This window comes from Cupressus sempervirens, chromosome 9 (genome assembly GCF_028749045.1).
Source record: "Cupressus sempervirens isolate cs-2001-9-10 chromosome 9, ASM2874904v1, whole genome shotgun sequence".
In the NCBI taxonomy this organism is placed as follows: Eukaryota; Viridiplantae; Streptophyta; class Pinopsida; order Cupressales; family Cupressaceae; genus Cupressus; species Cupressus sempervirens.
This window is the reverse complement of record NC_143126.1, coordinates 692,357,519-692,378,900: the sequence shown is the minus strand read 5'-3', so window position 1 is coordinate 692,378,900 and position 21,382 is coordinate 692,357,519. Positions and strand designations below refer to the sequence as shown.

General features: G+C 39.7%; 1 protein-coding gene across 5 annotated transcripts in view; it reads right to left on the bottom strand.

Moving 5' to 3' along the window:
• The window catches only part of RECQSIM (RECQ helicase SIM), a 380,547-nt gene that overhangs the window by 322,741 nt on the left and 36,424 nt on the right, over positions 1-21,382 (bottom strand). For all 5 annotated transcript variants that reach the window (XM_089801696.1, XM_089801697.1, XM_089801698.1 and 2 more), the window contains one exon: positions 1,898-2,327. In XM_089801696.1, the coding sequence (XP_089657822.1) occupies positions 1,898-2,327 (430 nt within the window). The remainder of the gene's footprint in view (positions 1-1,897; positions 2,328-21,382) is intronic.

Sequence of the window (21,382 nt, the reverse complement as noted above, 5' to 3'; positions counted from 1 at the left end):
ATTTGGTTTAAGAGAAGTCAAGAAACATCATCATTAGATCCTTTATTAATATAAAGATAGAAATGAGGAATCATATTAATATCCACAAATGACCAAAACAAGAACGAGGGACTCAAGAATACAACTAAAGATAACAGCAAGAGGAAGCCAAAAGAGGCTCGACGGAAGCTACTTGCTAAAACATAACTAAAAGTTGAAAGGCTCAAGGGCATTCTAATGATAAAGAAGGTGTCAACCCAAAGTGGGGAATCCCTAGTCCTATCAAAGAGAAAGAACCCATGAGACCACTAGAATGATTAAAAATAGTCTAAAAATAATCCAAATATCCAAAAGAAAGAACTCGTCACCAAAGAATATATAGCTAAGCTTGCCAAAATGAGTAACTAGGTCTAGTTTGTACTACTAAAAGAGGAGCCAACACACTCGCCAGTTACTATGAAGACATTGATACAAGATCCATCATTGTCCCTCACAAAATGCCCTGAGCTAAGAGGCCTTGGTTGGATGACCCAAAAGTGCCATAAAGAGTGTAGCCCTAAAACTCTACTTGAAGCTCACCTAGCATTATTGGCCAATACCCTCCACTATCTAAGGTTCTATTGGAGGTGCAAAAATATTAGTCACACATGCTTGTATGTGAGACCCCAACTGGGGGTGGGTTGTGACAAGAGCGTGTTGCTTCAAGTGAGAGAAGCAGGATTCCTAATCCAAGTGTGGTAGAGATAGCATATATAAAAGTATGTCACCTCATTGATTTGTCATCAACTATGTGAAATTTTGTCGACTCCTAGACAAGTGGAATGCTTCTAGCGTTAACAATAATCTAAATAGAACAAGATGATCAACTTGTTGGCCCTAGGGGTCCCCAAGCAAAGGAGGGACAAATAAGGAATGATAGAAATAAGGAATACAACCAATATGGATGTTAATGAATTGAAAGAGACAAGTGGTTGTATACTAACAAGATTTTGTTAGAGATGGTAAGCAAAAAGTATTACTAGCACTTGCACTATAATGACTATGCCAATAGTATTATATACTTTGGGTAATATATTAGAGGATGGGAAAATCTCAAGAAATGAAAAGTGGCTTTGCTAGGAAAAATTACTTAATATAAGTGAATTGATCTTTTATATGTCAAAAAACTGAATATGAATGAATGTAACTTAATTTAACCCAAGAAGCAGTTGAGATCAGTCAAACATTAAAAAAACTGACCAACTCCATAATTCCTACTTCACATAATTATTCTGGACCCAAGAAGAACACATAAATGTACTTGAGACAACTCTACGGCACCACAAAAGATTATGTAATTTAACTGAAAGAGCATAATCAAGGGCTATTTAGAAGAGCTTAACAGACAACTCCACAGTAGCATTTTGTGGAAATGAAGAATCACAATGCAATCATTCCAATTTAAATGCAAATTTATATATAGAGTACTTTGTATTGAAAAGGCAATCATTCTCAATTTCGCTAGTGGATTTTTCTATTCTGAGAAGTTCTTCATTTAAGTAGTTGTTTCTCATGTGTAGATACATGTTTTCTTATATTTTCAAGCAATAATTTCTTGCTCCTTACACATTGAAAGGGAATATTTCAATTTTGTTCCATACATTCTGTTTTTAGTTCTTTTCACAAAAGTTGTGAATATTGAAGACATTTTCTTATACTTCTCTTATTGGGGGAAAAATCGTTTGGTGGGGAAATTTATAGAAGTCTATCCCATGCAATCTATAATTGAGTTCTTTCTCACAAAGTTGCAAATTTGTAAGACATTAAGTCTTTTCTTCTGGTTTTCTTCATTTGGAGAAAAGACTTGTGGTAAATTATCCTTATGGATTAACGTTACAAATAAAATTGAAATTTTGAAAACATAATGTTAAGGGCATACCATCAAAATCTTCAACCATCTGCTCATCATTCTCATCTTCAAGGTATTCAGCTGTCAATTGCTGACCTTCATAAGCATCTTCTCCATCTCCATCATTCTCATCTTCAAGATATTCAGCTGTCATTCGCTGATCTTCATAAGAATCTTCTTCATCTCCACAAGTTGCAGCATAATTAACACCGTGATTATGGCCATCAGTTTCTTCCATATAAATATCAGATTCACTAGAGGATGCTGTATCTGAATTGGAAGTATTTTCTATTGCGAGTCCTTGTTTCTTTTCAAGAACATGTTGTGCATTTTCAAGATGAACTACTGTTTTGCTATTTGTTTCACTAATATCCGCACCTTTATTTTTAGTATAAGCTATAATTAACTCCTGGAAATCCATTTCGTAAGAGGAAACCAGAGAAGTGTTGCTATGATGCACCTGTCAAATGATAGTTACACAAATTAGTTCTGCTTGACTGCCACATTATCAATTAAATGAATAAAACTATTCATAAATCGGTAATCCATAAACATCCTCTTCAGTTAGCTAAATGATTCTGCAACAGCAGTAAACTAAAAAACCATATGAACAAATGCAGTCCTGATTTGAATATTTCAAACAAACTATAAAAACACACCTAAAGGTAATCATAAGTGATAATAGTGATGATACTACAAACTAGTAGCTGAGGCGAATTAATATGGAAAAAATTTTAAAAGGCTAAGCTCCTTGGTTTCAATATGTAATTTTATGACAAAAATGTCTACATATGTTGCTCTCTAACAAAATTAAATAAAGATTCAAAATACATTTTTTTAAATGTTTATGTTGCTGAATACATGGTGCATGTGATACTTTTAGTTCCAAACAATAAGCAGTAAGATGTGTTCATCGGAAACGTGTAAGAGAAAAGATTTGCATTTAAGTTGTTGTAATATATTCCTGAATGAAAATGTACTTACAAATTCATGAAAACATTGACATTTTGGATCACAGCTTGTTGCCCATAAGTGGCATTCGATCTGATAACTGTTCCATCCTGTAATATCCCGAACAGGATATTTACTGGTATTACCTTTAAACAATACACTCAGAAATAGACCTTGCAGATAATTTCCGGCACATTCAAAGAAACCAATAGAAATTCCAATCAAATCACTTTTCTCAGGTATAACAATCAGATTCGGATGTAAGCAAAGATGGAACACAATGCTAGAATAAAACCAGAAGTTTCTCCAGATGAATACAGCCGTTATTTCACAATAACATTCAAAATATCAACATGCAACCATGATTTACAAACTGGTATGATAAAACCAGAAACTCTTATAAATCCCTAAACAATGATATTGCCTTTTACAACCGCAATATAACACCTGGCAACTAAACATTATTGTATTATACAACAGCAATACAATAACATATACATAGAAAACCAATCCTAAATACAGAATTCAACAGCTGGATTGGAATGAAAGGATAAGAACTTGTAAGCTCAATGAGACACCTAAAATGATATGTCCCCTGACAATGGGTTTTCGTCCATTGCCTGCCTGCACGAGGGGCTACGTCCTCACACTGGCTGAAAGTTGAAGCTTCCTGAAAACTCTCACAAGAGAGAACTGGAAATCTGAATAGTAAATCAAGCATATCCAAGAATGAGCCACTTTCTCCTTTTAAAACACAAACCAAGACTCTTCGGCTCCTCTCTGGTTTCGTCTTATTCCCTTGTGGCTCTTCAACTTCCCTAAAGCATTTCGTCTTGTTCCTCCTTGCCCCTTTGTCCTTAATATAACATTAAATCGACCTTTTTAATATTTTGAGCCTAAGTCTCAGAGTCAATTTAATATTGCATGGAATAAGACTTCAATATTTTCTAATGTTCCAAAAGGGAACATTACAAATCTCCCCTCCTTAAAATTGCTTGTCCTCAAGCAATTCGTACCAAGATCCCATATGAGTCTGCAGGCAGCCCTGTAATCCAAATTGAAAACAATGTTGGCCAAACTGCGCAACCAGATGTCTCTCTGCAATCTATCTCTCAACCGAATCCCTGGATCCCATATAACTCTCTGAAAAAACTCAGCACCTGCACTTGTAAACTACTCAAGACTGATCAACTCCATGACCACAATAAAATCCTCATCCAACCAAGGATACAACCAGCCAACACCTGGATCCCCGATCAACCAATACATCGTGTCAAACCTGTCACCACCTGGATCCCAAAACAATCGAACCCCACATCCATTCGCCATATAGAGGTAAAAATACCTGGTAGCGTCTATAACACAACATCTCTCTACAGCTTCCACTAAACTCCCATGGATGTGATAACTAACCAAACCATCATGCCAAATGATACCATAGTTGTCTTGTAACCATGTACCCGTAAGAGAACTTTGTGACATAGAAGTAGCAAACCATGTTGGATACATATCAGCATGATGTATAACCAACAGTTTTCCCTGCAAGTAATCCCCTACAAACAATTGAGTTGGATGCTTGCATCCGCTAATCCCACCTTCCGAAGATGGTGAATACCCATCCCACAAAGGATGATATAATTTTGTAACCAACCCAAACCGATGCATCATCAAATCTTTCGTGCGTGGGTCAAAAGAAAAATGATGAGCACTTCTCATTGTGTATTCGCAATAAAATGCTCCAACCTCTGTCAATGGCTCATCACTAAAAACACTTGAATCAAGTAGCTGATCCCTTTGACTCTGAAAATCAACAAGCCGGCATCCAAAATCAGCTGCATGGAATGAAGTGATAGATTTGCTTCTAGGAGATGGAAAAAAATCAACATGAAAGCTATACTCCCAACCGGATGACACTCTGCGAATGCCCTGTGTGGATGACGGAGTAGTGTCATGTACTACCACACAACTCTCAGGAGAATCCACCATTGTGACACAAGAGCTACCCGTAAATTGTCCTGCATCAACTGCCATGATATGTCATGTCCCCATTTTGGAGGCAACTTGATTTAATTAATTTAATTAATTAGGTTGTCCAAAATAATGAATATTTTATGAGGATGACTAATTAATTATTTTAATTAAATAAATAAGTGGTATTAAGTTAATTATTTATGAAGTTATCAAATAAATAAATATTAAAAGGTAACTTTATATTTAATTAATTTAATAACGTGACTTGAGTTATAAAATATTTTATAAAGTCACTTAATAGATAAAATAAAATAATGTTCTAGAAGCTTCTGGAGAAAGTGGAGGAAAAAGAATAAATAGGCACCCCGGGCTTCATTCTAATCATTCAGATTTGTTGTTGTTGATGTTGATGTTTGTTGATGTGCATTGTGGAGCCTAGGGTTTCTGCAATAGTCACAACTGGCCATTGAGAACGAAAACTCTCAATTGGTACGCAATTTTGAGGGTGTGAAATATCACTTGAATTATTGCAGCTGGGAGAAAGATACTTTAGTCTTCTATTTGTGCTACATTGAGAAAAAATATTTGAGTACAAAAAGCAGGCCGAAAAAGCAGCTCGAAAAAAGTAGGCCGAAAAAGCAGTTCGACAAAAACAGGCCGAAAAAGCAACTCCGAAAAAAGCAATCCGAAAAAGCAGTTCGAAAAAGCAAAAACGAAAAAGCAAATCCAGAAAAAGCAAGTGGTAAAAGTAGATCGGAAAAAAGCAAAGCAAAAGGGGCAGCATTGAAGGAAAATATTACAGCCATCCACAATCAGGTTCTTCACTTCTCATTTGGCATATTTTCTGAGAAATGTAGGTTTTCAGCTGAGTACAAAATATAGCTTCAGCACTTCATTATTTTACATTGTACTTGTCTTTGTTTGCCAATTGGCATTATTGGTATCAAAGGAAGGCTAGGATTTTGCAATTGAAAGAGCGTTGTAATTTTTAGACTATCTATATTGCAACTCTAGAGTTGATGATTAGCTTATTAGTTTGCATTCCAATTGTTTGACAAAATATCAATTGGCTGTAAGTTCTCTTTTTGGCATAAATAACGTTATAATTTTGCATACTAAGTGTTTATATTAATGCCACTTGGTTGTAAGTGCATTAATGCCATCCTAGGTTGCATCTAAAGTATTTGTCATAATTACTAATTGCTGTAGCTGCATTTTGCAAGTAGTTTAAGTCACATATATGTATTGAATATTGCCAAAATTAGTTGCACATTCATATTAGGTCATTGTTTAGACAATCTGGAGTCTTTTTGTAAGCATTCTCTGTCGTCGGTAGAAATTGTGTATCGGCCGACGGGTCCCTTCAGGAAGGAAATTGTGTATCAGCTAACGGGTCCCTTCGGAAAGGAAATTGTGTATCAGCCGACGGGTCCCTTCAGGAAGGAAATTGTGTATCAGCCGACGGGTTCCTTCGGAAAAGAAATTGTGTATCAGCCGACGGATCCCTTCGGAAAGGTTTTTATGTAACGACATGTATGTGGCCAACAGACTCCTTCGGGAAAGTTCTTCGGAAAGTATTTATAACCCCTTCGGAAAGCATTGTATTGATCTTATCATCATATCTTACCATAAAAGCATAATGTACTGTTGGTATATGCGAATAATAATAAGAGTTCTGTTGTTTGCTGTTCGTTTTCGTGTTCATTATCTGTGTGCGATTCTTAATTAACCTATGCGGTAAACATTTGGCACCGTTGCCCGATGGATCTGGCACGCAGGCAGGCGGGTATGAATTAAATGCCAAATCAATTGAACAAAGATAAGAGTAAGCTGAAGGAAAAAGATGACATATGCATTGCGCAAGAAAATTTAATTTTGGCTCAGCAGATAGAGCGTCGAAAGAGGTTTCAGAAGATTTCTGACGGAAACAAGAGCGCGGAAGGACTGTTGAAGGAGACTCGACAACGGCTTGATTTGGTAGAAGAAGCGAGGGAGGAGTTTCTAAACCTGCATACGCCACGGGAAGAGAATCCTGACGGAAGGAGATTGACTCACACGGCTCGAAGTGCCGAAGGAGCACGAGCATGGAGTGACCTCTTCGTCCAAGATATACTTCCGAAACGGACAGCTTCGATTGACGAACCCTCTTCTTCACCAAACAACGCGGAAGTCCAAAACAGCACGGGTGTTGAAAACAATGCGGAAGCAGAAAACAGCGCGGGTGTTGAAAACAGCGCGGAAGCAGAAAACATCGCGGGTGTGCAGAACAACGCGGGTGTCTAGAATAGCGTAGGTGTGCAGAACAGCGCGGGTGTGCAAAACAGTGCGGGTGTTCAAAACAGCATGGGAGCTCAGAACAGCACGGGTGCTCAAAACAGCGCGGGAGTGCAAAACAGCGCAGGTACACAACAAAACTCTCGACATACAGTGATAATGGCAGGTCCGAAGGAAAAATTGCCTAAATTTGATGGTGATGAAGCAGCTGATCCCATTCAACATTGTAAAACATGTGAAACGATCTGAAGGGCAAATGGCACAACAGATACAAACGAATGGATTCGACAATTTCCTGCTACCCTACAGGGTGTTGCGATTGATTGGTTTACTGATGCTGATCCACAGAAATTAAATAGTTGGGATAATATTAAGGAGTTCATCGCGGAATTTCAACTTTTGCGTGATGATAATGAAATTGTAGCCGAGATATTCAATACCAAGCAAAAGAAGAATGAAACAGTACAGGTCTTCGCCAGGAGATTGAAGGACTTAATTAGTAAAATGGAGAATAAGCCGGCAAATGGACTCCAGAAAAGATGGTTCATTGAAGGCCTTCACCCGAAGCTGCGGAAAAAGATGAAGATCGTACCACCATCCACATACAATGAAGCGTACAATCGGGCAATGAACCTCGAAAGTGACCAGAAGACAAAGAAGAAGAAGAAGACTAGCTCGTCCGATTCAGATAATGATGCATCCTCAGGAGATGATAGCAGCGATGACGAAGGAAGCAACAAGAAGGTTCGTGCCCTCCAGAAGGACATGATGCGGATGATGAAGGAATTCAAAAACATGAACAAGGAAACTAAGGGCAATGACCTATGGTGCACGGAATGTAAGAAAGAAGGCCATACGAAGGGATCCTGCCCGAAAGATCAATTTTGTGAAATCTGTCAGATCCAAGGACACTCAGTAAAGGAATGCCCTTTCAATTTAAAAACAAGGACACCGCAGCAAGTGTTCCTGTCACAGGATGCATCCCCGTCAGGAGGGAACGGGAACACCAGTACAGAAGGTGCCACATCACGTGGATATAGAAACAACCGGCGCGGTCCAAACAACAACAGCAATAACAACAATGGTGGCAACAACAACAATGAAGGAAGGAGTCGAATTCAGTACGATGCGAATGGTCGGCCAATTGTTCAATGTCGCGCATGCAATCTGTGGGGTCACTTCGCCCACGAGTGCACAACGACGAACACACCAAAGTTGCTATGCCGATGGTGTGGACCTGGAGATCATGATGATACTAAGTGCCCGAAGTCCGGAGTAAACTTGATTACCGTAGGGACAGACGAGGAAGAAGTCCTGGCAATCACTCGGAAGCAGGCAAAGCTATACCCTGACCCAGCGGAAGAAAAAAAGAGACTGGAGGAAACGAGGGCAGAGATCCAGAAGGCAACACAAGCAGAAACGGCACACCTAAAGGACCCACCAAGTACCTCAGTCCGGAACTGTGCCGAACAAAACATTGTACGGCAAATATTGCAAGCTGAAATACCCGTCAAGATAAATGATTTGTTGCTCATGATGCCTCAACTCCGTACAGCCCTCACAAATATAGTCCCAAGTGCTAAGCAACCCGTAGAGCAAGACAACAACAAACAGGGGGGTACAAGTGCCGAAGATCCGACGTTGTTAGCTCTTTCCTCTGGACGCTATCCGGCGGTTGTTGAAATGGGCATTCTCAGGACTGTGCTAACAGACACGATCGTCGATGGAGGATCCGGTGTCAATGTGCTACCAGAGGATACTTGGAAAAAGTTGGGACGGCCGACATTATGGCCACCTACCTTCCAGCTGCTAACGGCCGACCAACATGGAATCAAGCTGTTGGGAATACTCACAGTGCAACCAGTGACAATCGGAACACAACCATTCCTGTTGGACTTCGTTGTGATTCCTCTCAGGCGGAAGGGGTACGATGCTATTTTGGGTCGAGGGTGGCTGATACAAGCAAAGGCAAAGCACGATTGGAAGAAAAATACTTTATCACTCGAAAGCAAAGGCCGAAAGTATGTCATTGATCTACACACTTAGATGGTCGGGGACGAAGCCCTCTCATCAGATTCTGAGGGAGAAGAGGATGAAAGGGGCAAATTATGGAACCGGATCAGGAGGGAGTTTTACGATTGGAAGGAGATGACGATCTGGATTCAGTAAATGGTCTTTACCACTGACAGATAGAGGATTACAAGCTCTTTCCAAGTTGTACTATGCTAAGGATCGACGAAGGTAAGAAAGAAGAAGGAAATGAATGTCCGAAGGAACACAGAGAAGCCGAAGGAGGAAATGACTGTCCGAAGAAACACAAAGAAGCCGACAGAGGAAATGAATGTCTGAAGGAACACGGAGAAGCCGAAGGAAGAAATGAATGTTCGAAGCAACACAGAAAAGCCGAAGAAGAAAACGCGGATATGACTGAAGCTGAAGGACAGAACATACAGTACGAACCCAAAAGAAGGAAAGTTTCTACTGTACGACTACGCAGGAAGAAAGTATTACGTCGAACCATAGATATAGCAGAAAGGTACCGGCGGCAAGGAAAACACACGATACGGTCTGCACAGGCAACAAAGAGGAAGGGTTTAATAAAAGTTGCAGCAGTACGGAGTGGACATGTTATTCACAGCCAGAAGGGGCAGCGGACGGAGTCCATGGTACAGAGCTTCGGGAACAAACTGGGCGATATGGAGATGACACAGAACAGGCGTAGCAAGTTTCAACCAGGACAGTTGACGTTGAGGGAAGATGGACGAAATAAGATCAACCCAGACAAGTTCAGAGTTAAGTGGGTCGGACAATATCAAATTCGGGAAGTGGGTGATAATGGAGCAGTAAAACAATGGATGCTAGACGGAAAGGAAGTTGTCGACACAGTGAATAGGTCGAAGTTGAATGTCTGCCATGAAAGAAGTAACGCACCTCCATGGACGAACAACTAAGAGAAGAAGACTGTAAGTACTGTACATATGTAAATATTGTACATAGTTGTTCAAAAAAAATTTATTTAATAAAAAAAAAAAAAAGAAAGAGTTTCGTACGGTTTCTGGAAAGTACCGTATGGTTTCATAATTGCAGGGGACAACACCGTACGGGTTCTCATCTGAAGGGAAATGGAAGTAACGTACGATTTTTCATATCTGAAGGAGGACGTACGGATTTCATGCTTGCAGTACAATTTTTAAAGCCAACGTACGGATTTCATTGCCACCGTACGGATTTCATTGCTAACATACGAATTTCACAGCCAGAGTACAGATTTCATTGCTAACGTACGGATTTCACTGCCAGAGTTCGAATTTCATTGCCACCGTATGGATTTCACAGTAAAGGGGCACTGTATGGTTTCCACAAACACCGTATGGATTTCGCAGTAAAAAAGGACTACCGTACGGTTTTCAATGTCTGAAGGATGGTGTACGACTTTCCAGATAAATTAATTGTACGGGTTCTCAAGAGGCTGCTATACGGATTTTTGGAGGAAGATACCGTACGGCTTGTTATAAGCTTGTGTTTCATACGGATTTTCAAGCAAACATATTAAGCATACGGATTTTAGAGCCATTTTTCTATACGGATTTTTAAAAGGAAAGCAGCGTACAAAAATTGCAGTTGGGAATGCGAGGTGATTGTACGAATCTTTCAAGCATATCATGTGTATGGATTTGGATTGCAAGATTATAGATTTTGAAGAGTGGGGTTTTGGCGTACGGCTTCTACTTGCTATTTGGTAGCACAGAAGGTCGACAAATCAAGAGTGCTCAGAATGAGTATCGGATGATGCGATAGGGAAGGGGAAGCATCAGCGATTGCCAGAAAGAGTGTAGAATCGGCAGAAAATGACAAAAATGGTGTGTTCCGTGCAATTTTGTGTGGGTTTCAGAGTGCTAATTTGGTCTTGGCAGCGAGGGGCGCTGCCCCTTGACCCCGCCCTGTACTGCGAACCCGGGGCGCTACCCCAGGACCCCGTCAGGGGCGTTGCCCCCTGGACCACAAGTCGTTGCGGATATCAGTCGTGAGAGTCTGACCAGTTGCAAAGACTTGGAGCTGCTGCAGGCATGGAGTGTCTATGTATCAGAGGCACTAAGAGTAGGTGTTCGCTGTGAGGCTGTCTTGGTGGATGCGTAGAGAGCTCAGGAGGAGCTGATCATCCAATTGGAGGCAGTGCAACAACACTTGGCTCAAGGTACCGAGGAGTTGGAAGCAGAGGAAGCAGCACAGGTGCTATCAAGGTCAGCTTGAGGAGTCAGTATTGTGTTAGCAAAGGCTATAAATGCAACGGGATGAATGTGAAAGTAATATGGCAGATCAATATTGTTGTACTAGTTGTTTGAGTTTTGTTCTGTAGTTGTCAAGAGACGACTTTTCTTTTTTGGGGGGGATGATGTCGTCGGTAGAAATTGTGTATCGGCCGACAGGTCCCTTCGGGAAGAAAATTGTGTATCAGCCGACGAGTCCCTTCCGGAAGGAAATTGTGTATCAACTGACGGGTCTCTTCGGGAAAAAAATTGTGTATCAACCGATGGGTTCCTTCGGAAAGGAAATTGTGTATCAACCGACGGATCCCTTCGGAAAGGTTTTTATGTAACGACATGTATGTGGCCGACAGACTCCTTCGAAAAAGTTCTTCGGAAAGTATTTATAACCCCTTCGAGAAGCATTGTATTGATCTTATCATCATATCTTACCATAAAAGCATAATGTACTATTGGTATATGCGAATAATAATAAGAGTTCTGTTGTTTGTTGTTCGTGTTCGTGTTCATTATCTATGTGCAATTCTTAATTAACCTCTGCGGTAAACATTCTCTTTGAGGCAAATCCAAACAAGAATCACTGCAGCAATCTGAAAAGTTATATCAGTCAAATGACCCTTGCTTGCAAAGTGTTTGACGAAATGTCAGACAACTTAAGTATAAGGATTTTTTGTGATTGAAGAAGTTATAACCTATTGGGGTTATTACAATGGTATTAGAGTGGTTTTTTTTGCCATCTTGTGGGGTGAGAACCGACTTACATGAGTGATCAGCACTCTACTTTATCCATAATGGACAGGTACAATACAAAGTCTCTGAGGACACAATCTTGGACAATTGATAGACACAGTATCCAGAGTCGGAATTGTGGAAAAGATGGCTATTCAGACATTCAAGATGAACTTAGGAAAATAAGGCATAACATGTCTGAACTGTTGGTTAAGCACCACCGTATAAATGACAAGCTGTCCGACCCAGCTAAGGTGGATAAGTCAACTGGATTTCGATTGGGCAAATCTTCTCGCAAAGCATTGACTAATACAGTGAGAGATGTTAATAAGAACCTTAATGAGGAGTTCGAGAAACAAGTTTGCAACCAGTCAGAGGTTTCAGTTCAGCCACAGGAAGAAGTGGTGAAGGATATTACGCTGATGGATAGTAACTGTCAACTTGGTGCTCAAGTTGAGACAGTTGTATACAGGCTGCCAAAGGGTGATGTCTCAGGTACTCAGGACGGTTTGGTTCCAACAAGCAGTGACTACAGCATAGTGGGTTCAAATGTTGTGCATGATGGTGAGATACCTAGTAGAGATGAGCAGACATTGAGCATTCATGACTTTGCTGAGAGAGAGTACCAGGCACAGTTAGATGCTTCGTCACATGAGGATGGTAGTACTTCACATGATTTGTCCAGCCAGTTGAAGGTGAGCAAAGACAGTATTGTGACTTCATTATCTCATCATGACAGGATGCGGGATATGATAGAGGATCACATCCGGATGATTCAGTTACAGGGTCGACATAAGGGAGTTCAGGCAAAGTCTTCTTGTGTTGACTTACAGGTGATTAGGGAAGGAATGGGAACGATGAAGTTGAGATATTTACATCTTCTATCAGATCGTGACCATCTTCTTAGCCTTGTCGGAGACTATTCAGATGCCTTGAGGAGAAAGGAGGAGGAAGTTGACAGGCTTTCTCGCGAGCTTGAGGACATTCGAGCTTCTTGGATGAATACTCCATTGGCATTACAGGACTCGGAGAGACATGGGAATGAGCATGGCATGGAGCTGAGCTTAGTTTCATCTTGCACTCCTGATACTCAGTTTTCTGCGGCAGGCGGATCATATGTGGTCATTGATAATGTTGTGAGTTCATCTTGCATTCACATTCAGGATACAGGGAAAATGTCAGACAGGTATGTGGAGTTAGTTGGTATTAGTCATATTACTCAGGTGAGGAGTTTGCTTGAGTTACCAGCTGATTCTAGTTTACGGATATGGACTCGAGATTGTTATATTGGCGTTTGGGATTCAGTTGACTGGAGATCTTTAACACTTTTTGGTAGCAATGATTGTTTGGGTGCTATCATGGATTTGATTAGTAGATTGCACGGTGTTGTCTTTTCTTGTGCCAGCAGCTTGTCCGATGTTGGTATTAGTTTTTATACACCGGTGTTGGGTTTTGTTCATATATCCAGTCGACCATTCTTGCTGGAATGTGTTGATGATCTTTCATATTTGGTAGTATGTACAAATGAGTCCCAGGATCATATTGGCCTTGATGACATCCAGGAGGATGCAGTGGGTAATTTTGAAGACTTAGCTTCCTTGGCAGTTTCTTTTGGTACAGAAGAGTTGGACAGCAGTGCTACAGTTTTTGATACTTCGTATGTTGATATGAGCTTTGGAGTTGATTCGCAGGATATGGTTGGTAATACTCTAGAGACCAGTAACTTTGAGGATACTCCCTTAGACAGTGTGTCAGAGGAAGTTTGTAGGAAACAGTCTAGCCAGTGCCATCATGTGTCTAGTCAGTTGAAAGTTAGTGAGCGAGACATTGCTATCGCTTGCCAGCATTTCGATGCTGCTCGTCAGTTGTTAGCAGTTTATGGATGTGGTTCTCCTACTAGTGATGAGCAGGGAGGCAGTTATTTTTCCTTGACAGAGATCCACTCTTTATGGGAGGCTATTCGGATTCTGAGACAGAATTATATGCAGCTGGTAGCCGACAGAGATTATCTTATGGAGTGGGGGAGTACAGCATACGATGCATTATTGGCCAAGGAAGATGAGGTGAGTGAGCTTACTCAGCAGCTCGAGGTGACTTCTGAGATTCTTAAGAATACACAGTTGGCTTTCGAGGAGTCACAATTTCATTTAGCTAAGGTGAGCGTGGAGTTAGAGCGACTGCAGTCTTTACCAGATTCTGTACAGTCACAAGCTGTGGTGTCTAGTGATCTGAGGATGTCTATGGTCGAGATTGTCAGAGACAGTGGAGATGGGGATGCATCCATCCTTGATACTAACATTGGCATATCGGGCTCAGTTGAGTTGGGTGCTGCAGCAAATTGTTGTGGTATGCCTGATATGTTGGTGGCCTCTAGTATTGATGGCACAGAGACTAGAGATGTTGTATCAAAGATCATGTGTGATGTTGGTGAGCCGGTAGTTGGCATGGTTCCTGCTAGTAATACTACTCCCTTGGCGATGTCTTCGGAGGTGGTAGTCAGTTCCAACTTGGTTAGTGATCGATTGCAGTTAGTTTCATCTGGATTGCAGTCTGAGCCATTGACTGAGATTGGTGCATTCTATTGGCATTACACTATGAGGTATGCTCATCAATTTACCTTTGTTGACCATGTTGATGAAATGATGATACAGACATGTACTTTGGTTCCTAGTGCTCGTCATCAGTTATGGAACAGTTTGATGCCTCGGGATGAGAGTTGTGATGGGCATGACATGGCGATAGGTTCTGCGGTTGACAGATTGATAATACATGACTTAGAGCAAGAGTTTGGGAGTGATGCTTCAGCGGTTGTTGTTATTGATTCTACTCCTTTGGCTATGACATCTCCTGACTTAGCTGGTGATCAGTCACAGTGGGTTGTATCACTTGTTCATGGTGAGCTGTTGACTGAGGTTGGTTCTTTTTATCAGCATTATACTGTAGGGCATGTGCATCAGTTAGCATTTGATCCTTGTGCTGAGGAGTTGATGGCAAACAAATTTGGTTTGGGTTCCATTTCTTGCTGTTTATCTTGTGATGTCTTTTCACTATCAGCGGTGCATGGGAATTATGGCTATGAGACAGTGGCCGGTGATCTATAGAGTTGTGTTGACTGCAGGAGTTGTTCAGTGTGTGGATTCTCGATACTTGGTACAATTTCATTCGGGAGTGTTCATCATTGTTGCAAAGTTGGATTGTACATTTCGTATAGGCCAGTGGGATGCATTGATGGAATTTACTGTGTTGGCAGTTTGATTTGTCCACTTTACTTGGGTTTTGATTTTCTAAGAGTTTGTGTCTCGTGGGTTTTTGACTATGGCAGTTGTGATTTTGGAGTTTGGTTGAGCTGTAATTGTCAGTTTGATTATGGATTCCTTGGTTATATTGCAGAGCATATTGCAAGAGCCTGTGTTGATTGATAGCAGTATAGTACATGACTACATTTGGGATCCAGGCGGATTGATTGGTTTATTGTTCAACCATTGCTTGGGGACAAGCAATTTTAGGAAGGGCGGACTGTCATGTCCCCATTTTGGAGGCAATTTGATTTAATTAATTTAATTAATTAGGTTGTCCAAAATAATGAATATTTTATGAGGATGACTAATTAATTATTTTAATTAAATAAATAAGTGGTATTAAGTTAATTATTTATAAAGTTATCAAATAAATAAATATTAAAAGGTAACTTTATATTTAATTAATTTAATAAAGTGACTTGAATTATAAAATATTTTATAAAGTCACTTAATAGATAAAATAAAATAATGTTCTAGAAGCTTCTGGAGAAAGTGGAGGAAAAAGAATAAATAGGCACCCCGGGCTTCATTCTAATCATCCAGATTTGTTGTTGTTGATGTTGATGTTTGTTGATGTGCATTGTGGAGCCTAGGGTTTCTGCAATAGTCACAACTGGCCATTGAGAACGAAAACTCTCAATTGGTATGCAATTTTAAGGGTGTGAAATATCACTTGAATTATTGCAGCTGGGAGGAAGATACTTTAGTTTTCTATTTGTGCTACATTGAGAAAAAATATTTGAGTACAAAAAGCAGGCCGAAAAAGCAGCTCGAAAAAAGCAGGCCGAAAAAGCAGTTTGAAAAAAGCAAGCCGAATAAGCAGTTCGAAAAAAGCAGGCCGAAAAAGCAGTTCGAAAAAAAAGGCCGAAAAAGTAACTCCGAAAAAAGCAATCCGAAAAGCAAAAACGAAAAAGAAAATCCAGAAAAAGCAAGTGGTAAAAGTAGATCGGAAAAAAGCAAAGCAAAAGGTGCAGAATTGAAGGAAAATACTACAGCCATCCAAAATCAGGTTCTTCACTTCTCATTTGGCATATTTTCTGAGAAATATAGGTTTTCAGCTGAGTACAAAATATAGCTTCAGCACTTCATTATTTTACATTGTACTTGTCTTTGTTTGCCAATTGGCATTATTGGTATCAAAGGAAGGCTAAGATTTTGCAATTGAAAGAGCGTTGTAATTTTTAGACTATCTATATTGCAACTCTAGAGTTGATGATCAGCTTATTAGTTTGCATTCCAATTGTTTGACAAAATATCAATTGGCTGTAAGTTCTCTTTTTGGCATAAATAATGTTATAATTTTGCATACTAAGTGTTTATATTAATGCCACTTGGTTGTAAGTGCATTAATGCCATCCTAGGTTACATCCAAAGTATTTGTCATAATTACTAATTGCTGTAGCTGCATTTTGCAAGTAGTTTAAGTCACATATATGTATTGAATATTGTCAAAATTAGTTGCACATTCATATTAGGTCATTGTTTAGACAATCTGGAGTCTTTTTGTAAGCATTCTCTTTGAGGCAAATCCAAACAAGAATCACTGCAGCAATCTGAAAAGTTATATCAATCAAATGACCCTTGCTTGTAAAGTGTTTGACGAAATGTCAAACAACTGAAGTATAAAGATTTTTTGTGATTGAAGAAGTTATAACCTATTGGGGTTATTACATGATACTAACCTCAGGGGAGTTCGATACAGCTAGTGGTTCTCTACTGTTCTCAACCAAGGTACTCATCCCAGCAGAAACCTTTGTACTTATATCTATGATAGATGTAACCACATCCCCACTACAACCCGTGGATATAAGATCCTCATCAACTGCCTCTGTATGTAACTGTACTATATTTGCAATTGGTGGAGGCTGTGCCAAACTCAACTCCTCTATAAGCTTCCCAATCTGTAATTGTGACTCTTGAAGGGCCATATGGGCGCTCTGCAACGAGTCCAATGTCACATCAAGCTCATGAGTGAGCTTATCAATCTTCTCCTCATTTCCCTGCAATGCAACATAACAAATGCCATCCCATTCAAGTAGAAAATCTCTATCTGCAAGTAGTTGTAGGTAATTTTGTTTCATCATTCCAATCGCTTCTCGAAGTGCATGTATCTCTGCAAGGGAAAAAACACTATCACCATACTCATCTGTCAAAGGAGTACTCCAACCATAGGTGGCCAACAATTGACAAGCAACATCAAAATGCTTAACGGTTGTGGCAACCATCCTGTCATTAACCTTTAATTGGCTTGCTAAATGATGATCCCCTTGTGATGAAACATATCTGCACAAATCTTCCCATTTGTCATCCGTGCTGTGATATGAGGCTGAATCAACGTCACTCTCCATATGATCAGCAGCATCTTGTATGCTATCATCTAGGCACACCTCAATATCTAGGGTTTTGTTGCTATGCACCTCATAGGATGGCTCAACTGATGGGGTAGAAGCTGCTGATAAAACAATATCTTCATGCACTTCCATTTCCAAGGTGACTTCGTGTCTATCCACATCATGATCTTGGGATTCATTGTCATCAAATGAATTTTCTGATTCGTTTTCTAAGGTCTGATTTTTGCCCTCCATAAGGTCAGCTGTATCATGGTCACTAACTGCTGGGAATTCATCATAGATGCTTCTAGATACTATAGAGGCCTCTTGTTCCTCTTTCTCTTCATTCTGTGATGTAGTCCTCTTAATCATGGAAACCATACATCGTGCCACTTTGTCGAGTTTTGCAGGGTCTGAAATCAATGCATTCATCTTTTTTTGATTTTCATCCAACCTTTTCAAACTTTGTTTAAGCTTCCCCATATTCTGGTCCCACTGCTTCTGGGTACTTGAAGTAAACATGATTAACTAACTGATTCAATGTCTAGTTCACTGTAATAAACTGAGCTTAAATTCTGTAATCAGAATGTTGAATGTATAGTATGAGAGGAATTTTGTCAAACAGTTCACAGCCCCACTGGAACCAGCTTGAACCACTGTATAAAACTCAGCTAATTCTGATCAACAGTAAAGATCTGGAACTGTTGTATTCAGAAAAAAAAAAATGCTTGTCTTTAACAACTTCGTAAACTAGCACAGAGACTCAGTACCATGACAGAATGAGCCGCCAAAATACATAAATCTGTGAATGCAGTACCAAATTCTTTCCAGCAGATCAGCTCAGAAAATCATTTTCACACGTTCATATAACAGCTGGATCAGGGCCTGGTTTACCACACTAGCTTATCTTTCCTCCAGTTGAAATGTTTCATATCCAGAACATTTCAGTTCCTGCTCAAAGTGCAAATTTGAATGCATCCACAGATACCATCATGCCATAGAAAATACTTCCAATAAAATTGCTTCCTTCAAAATTAAAAGAAAGCTTCGTAGCAAAATAGTGGTTAATTAGATAAAGAAGCATCCACAAAAAACTCCGAAAAACTCAGCTTTGAGAGCCATCATAAGTCCTATCAGGATCCAGTATGCCACTCTTCTTAGGGACTCTTACCTTCTTCAACTATCTATATCTCAAGTCTGTATTTCTCCAAAGGCCTCTCTTGCAAAATTTTAAAAACCTCAAGACACATTAGCCCCCCCAACAACAGAAGCTGTAGTGCTTATTGATGGAATTGTCCTCTCCCCAATAAGCCTTGCTAGAGTTATTAATGGCCACGCAGGAGTCAATTGGTCAAGTGTTTGAAGTCCACATGCATTTGATTGAACTGTTGATTATGAGGAAGACTGAGCATTTAGTGGCCATCCATTTACTGACAGAGCATTCCCATATCATCTCCGTGTTATCTCAGAATTTGCTAGGGCAGCGTTGAAGTGTAATGCAACACCATACTTGTTTGGATGACAGCCAGGGAGATTTTTCTAAGTACTGGATGCTGTTGGAAATGCCCAGAATTTTCTGAACCAGCAGGGTTGTGTATTATGCAGCGACTTTCAGATTTCTGTCGCCATCAGCTGAATGAGACTGATGCCTGTGTATCTTTATGGTAGTGTGAACTTGCAAATATACATTCTGATTATGATGTTGAGTGCCAGCTTGCCAAAAATCTCCGGCAGTTATCAGTAAGTTTCCAAATTAAATACCATACTGAATTCACCTGCAATTTATCAGAATTTGGAGCATTCCTTCCTTCCCCTCTTATGTTCGAGTATGTGTAACGCCTTTCTCTCTCAATCGAATCTTCAAGACTTATTCCCCACAATGAGCAATTTAATCAATCACGATAACTATTTTGACTTCAGTTACATTTTAAGAGAACCAAACACTCTCGTCTGCTTCCGCAACGTATACTGACGACTTCTCAATTCTCCCCTCCCAGTCGACAGTCGAGAGCTTCCAAATAATAACAGGTGTAATTTCCTTATGGCAGAAGCTTTTTGTCTTTTTCCACTTAGAAGAATTCTGTAACCAACGAGTTGACAGCTGGAGCTAGTGGCTGTGTTATTCGGCCCTGACTTTACAGTTCCTGAATTAGAACAATATTCTTAACACTTAAAATATATTTCTCCCTCCTCCAAAATGTCTTCTATTCTGCGGTTATCAGCAAATAACTGCACCTGTTGAACAACTCACAATGACGGTGTTTGTGTGCCAGATATTTACTGTAGTAAGGGCATTTGCCGGCTCACCTCATGGACTTCACTGGTGGAAAGAGTTGTCGCAGTATAAACTGGAAATTTTAATGTCGCTCATAGAGATATTGACATGTTCGGAGACTGTAGCTGCGAATTAGAGACTCCTCACAACTAACTTAATTTCTGGCTCTGCGACCTTGATAGCAATATTTTTGGATGCCTGGCACCTGCATTTTACATTTGCAATTTTTTAATTGAATTTTATAGACAGTCGAAACTGCCTGTGACAGTAACCTGCGATTTCCTTTTTTTTTTATTTTTTGCTCTGAAAACTGTGACGAAAATTCTCAGTACTAATGGCGCAGCATCCTGAGGGTTTATGTTCCTTCAAGAACGGCAAGACTTCAATCAACACGCCCAGCTATGGTGCCAACCTAAGTCACAAGGTTCGAATTCGAATTCAAGTTCGTCGATCATAAAATTCGAACGAAATCCGACAAGGGTAAAAGTTCGGTAAAAAAAATTCGACATTAAATTTTAGTTATATATATTTATATATTTTTAGATATTACTAATATATCCACAAAAGTGTTAAAATAGTTTAACATTGTTAAATAGTTTAACTAAATAACTCAATATTAGTTTAAAATTAAATAATATTATATTAAATTACAGTATTATATTAAAATTCATAAAATTCGGATGACATTCGGAAAGAGTTAAAATTCGCTGAAATTCGAATCAAAAGGATGAAATTCGGCTAATCTTGTGACTTAGGTGCCAACACAGGCTGGAAAGAATGACTTCCAGTTTGGGCTTCGAAAATCTCAATTTGAACAAGTAACCCTGCAAATTTTTAATTAAATTTCTGAACCTCCAAACAATGACGAAAATGCATTAAAAATGGGTGCCTGGGCTGAAGGATTGCAGCGCCTACGTCTGCAACCAAAAATCACTACATATACTGGGAGCTTCGAACTGGAATATGGCTCTGCCTGAAAGGATCGAACCCTACAAATTCTGCTTCAAAAACCCTTCTTGAACTCCTTCTCCAATAAATGATAAAATGCTGAGTTTAGATAACTGTGAGAATACAACAACAAACCCCAGATTTGGCCCAGCTATGGAGAAGTTTCGCATCTAAACTGCCTTCCCAGGCCTCTTTCGAAAAATCACCGTCTTTACAAGTAAACCCTTGAACTTCTGTCATTACCATCTGTATGAGCATGTAGAGTAGCTAAGAGGCATGTATTAGACCACTTATGTGGATGTCCAAGTCTGTATTTTCTGATTTTCCAATCAAAATTCCAGGATTGCAACTATTTATTTCCTTGTGAAATTTACTAATCCTAAAAATCGCATAAAACTTAGTACTCTCGGAACCGAAATTATCAAGACTCTACAATATAAATCCCGCAGGCTGGCACGATACACAGCTCTGAT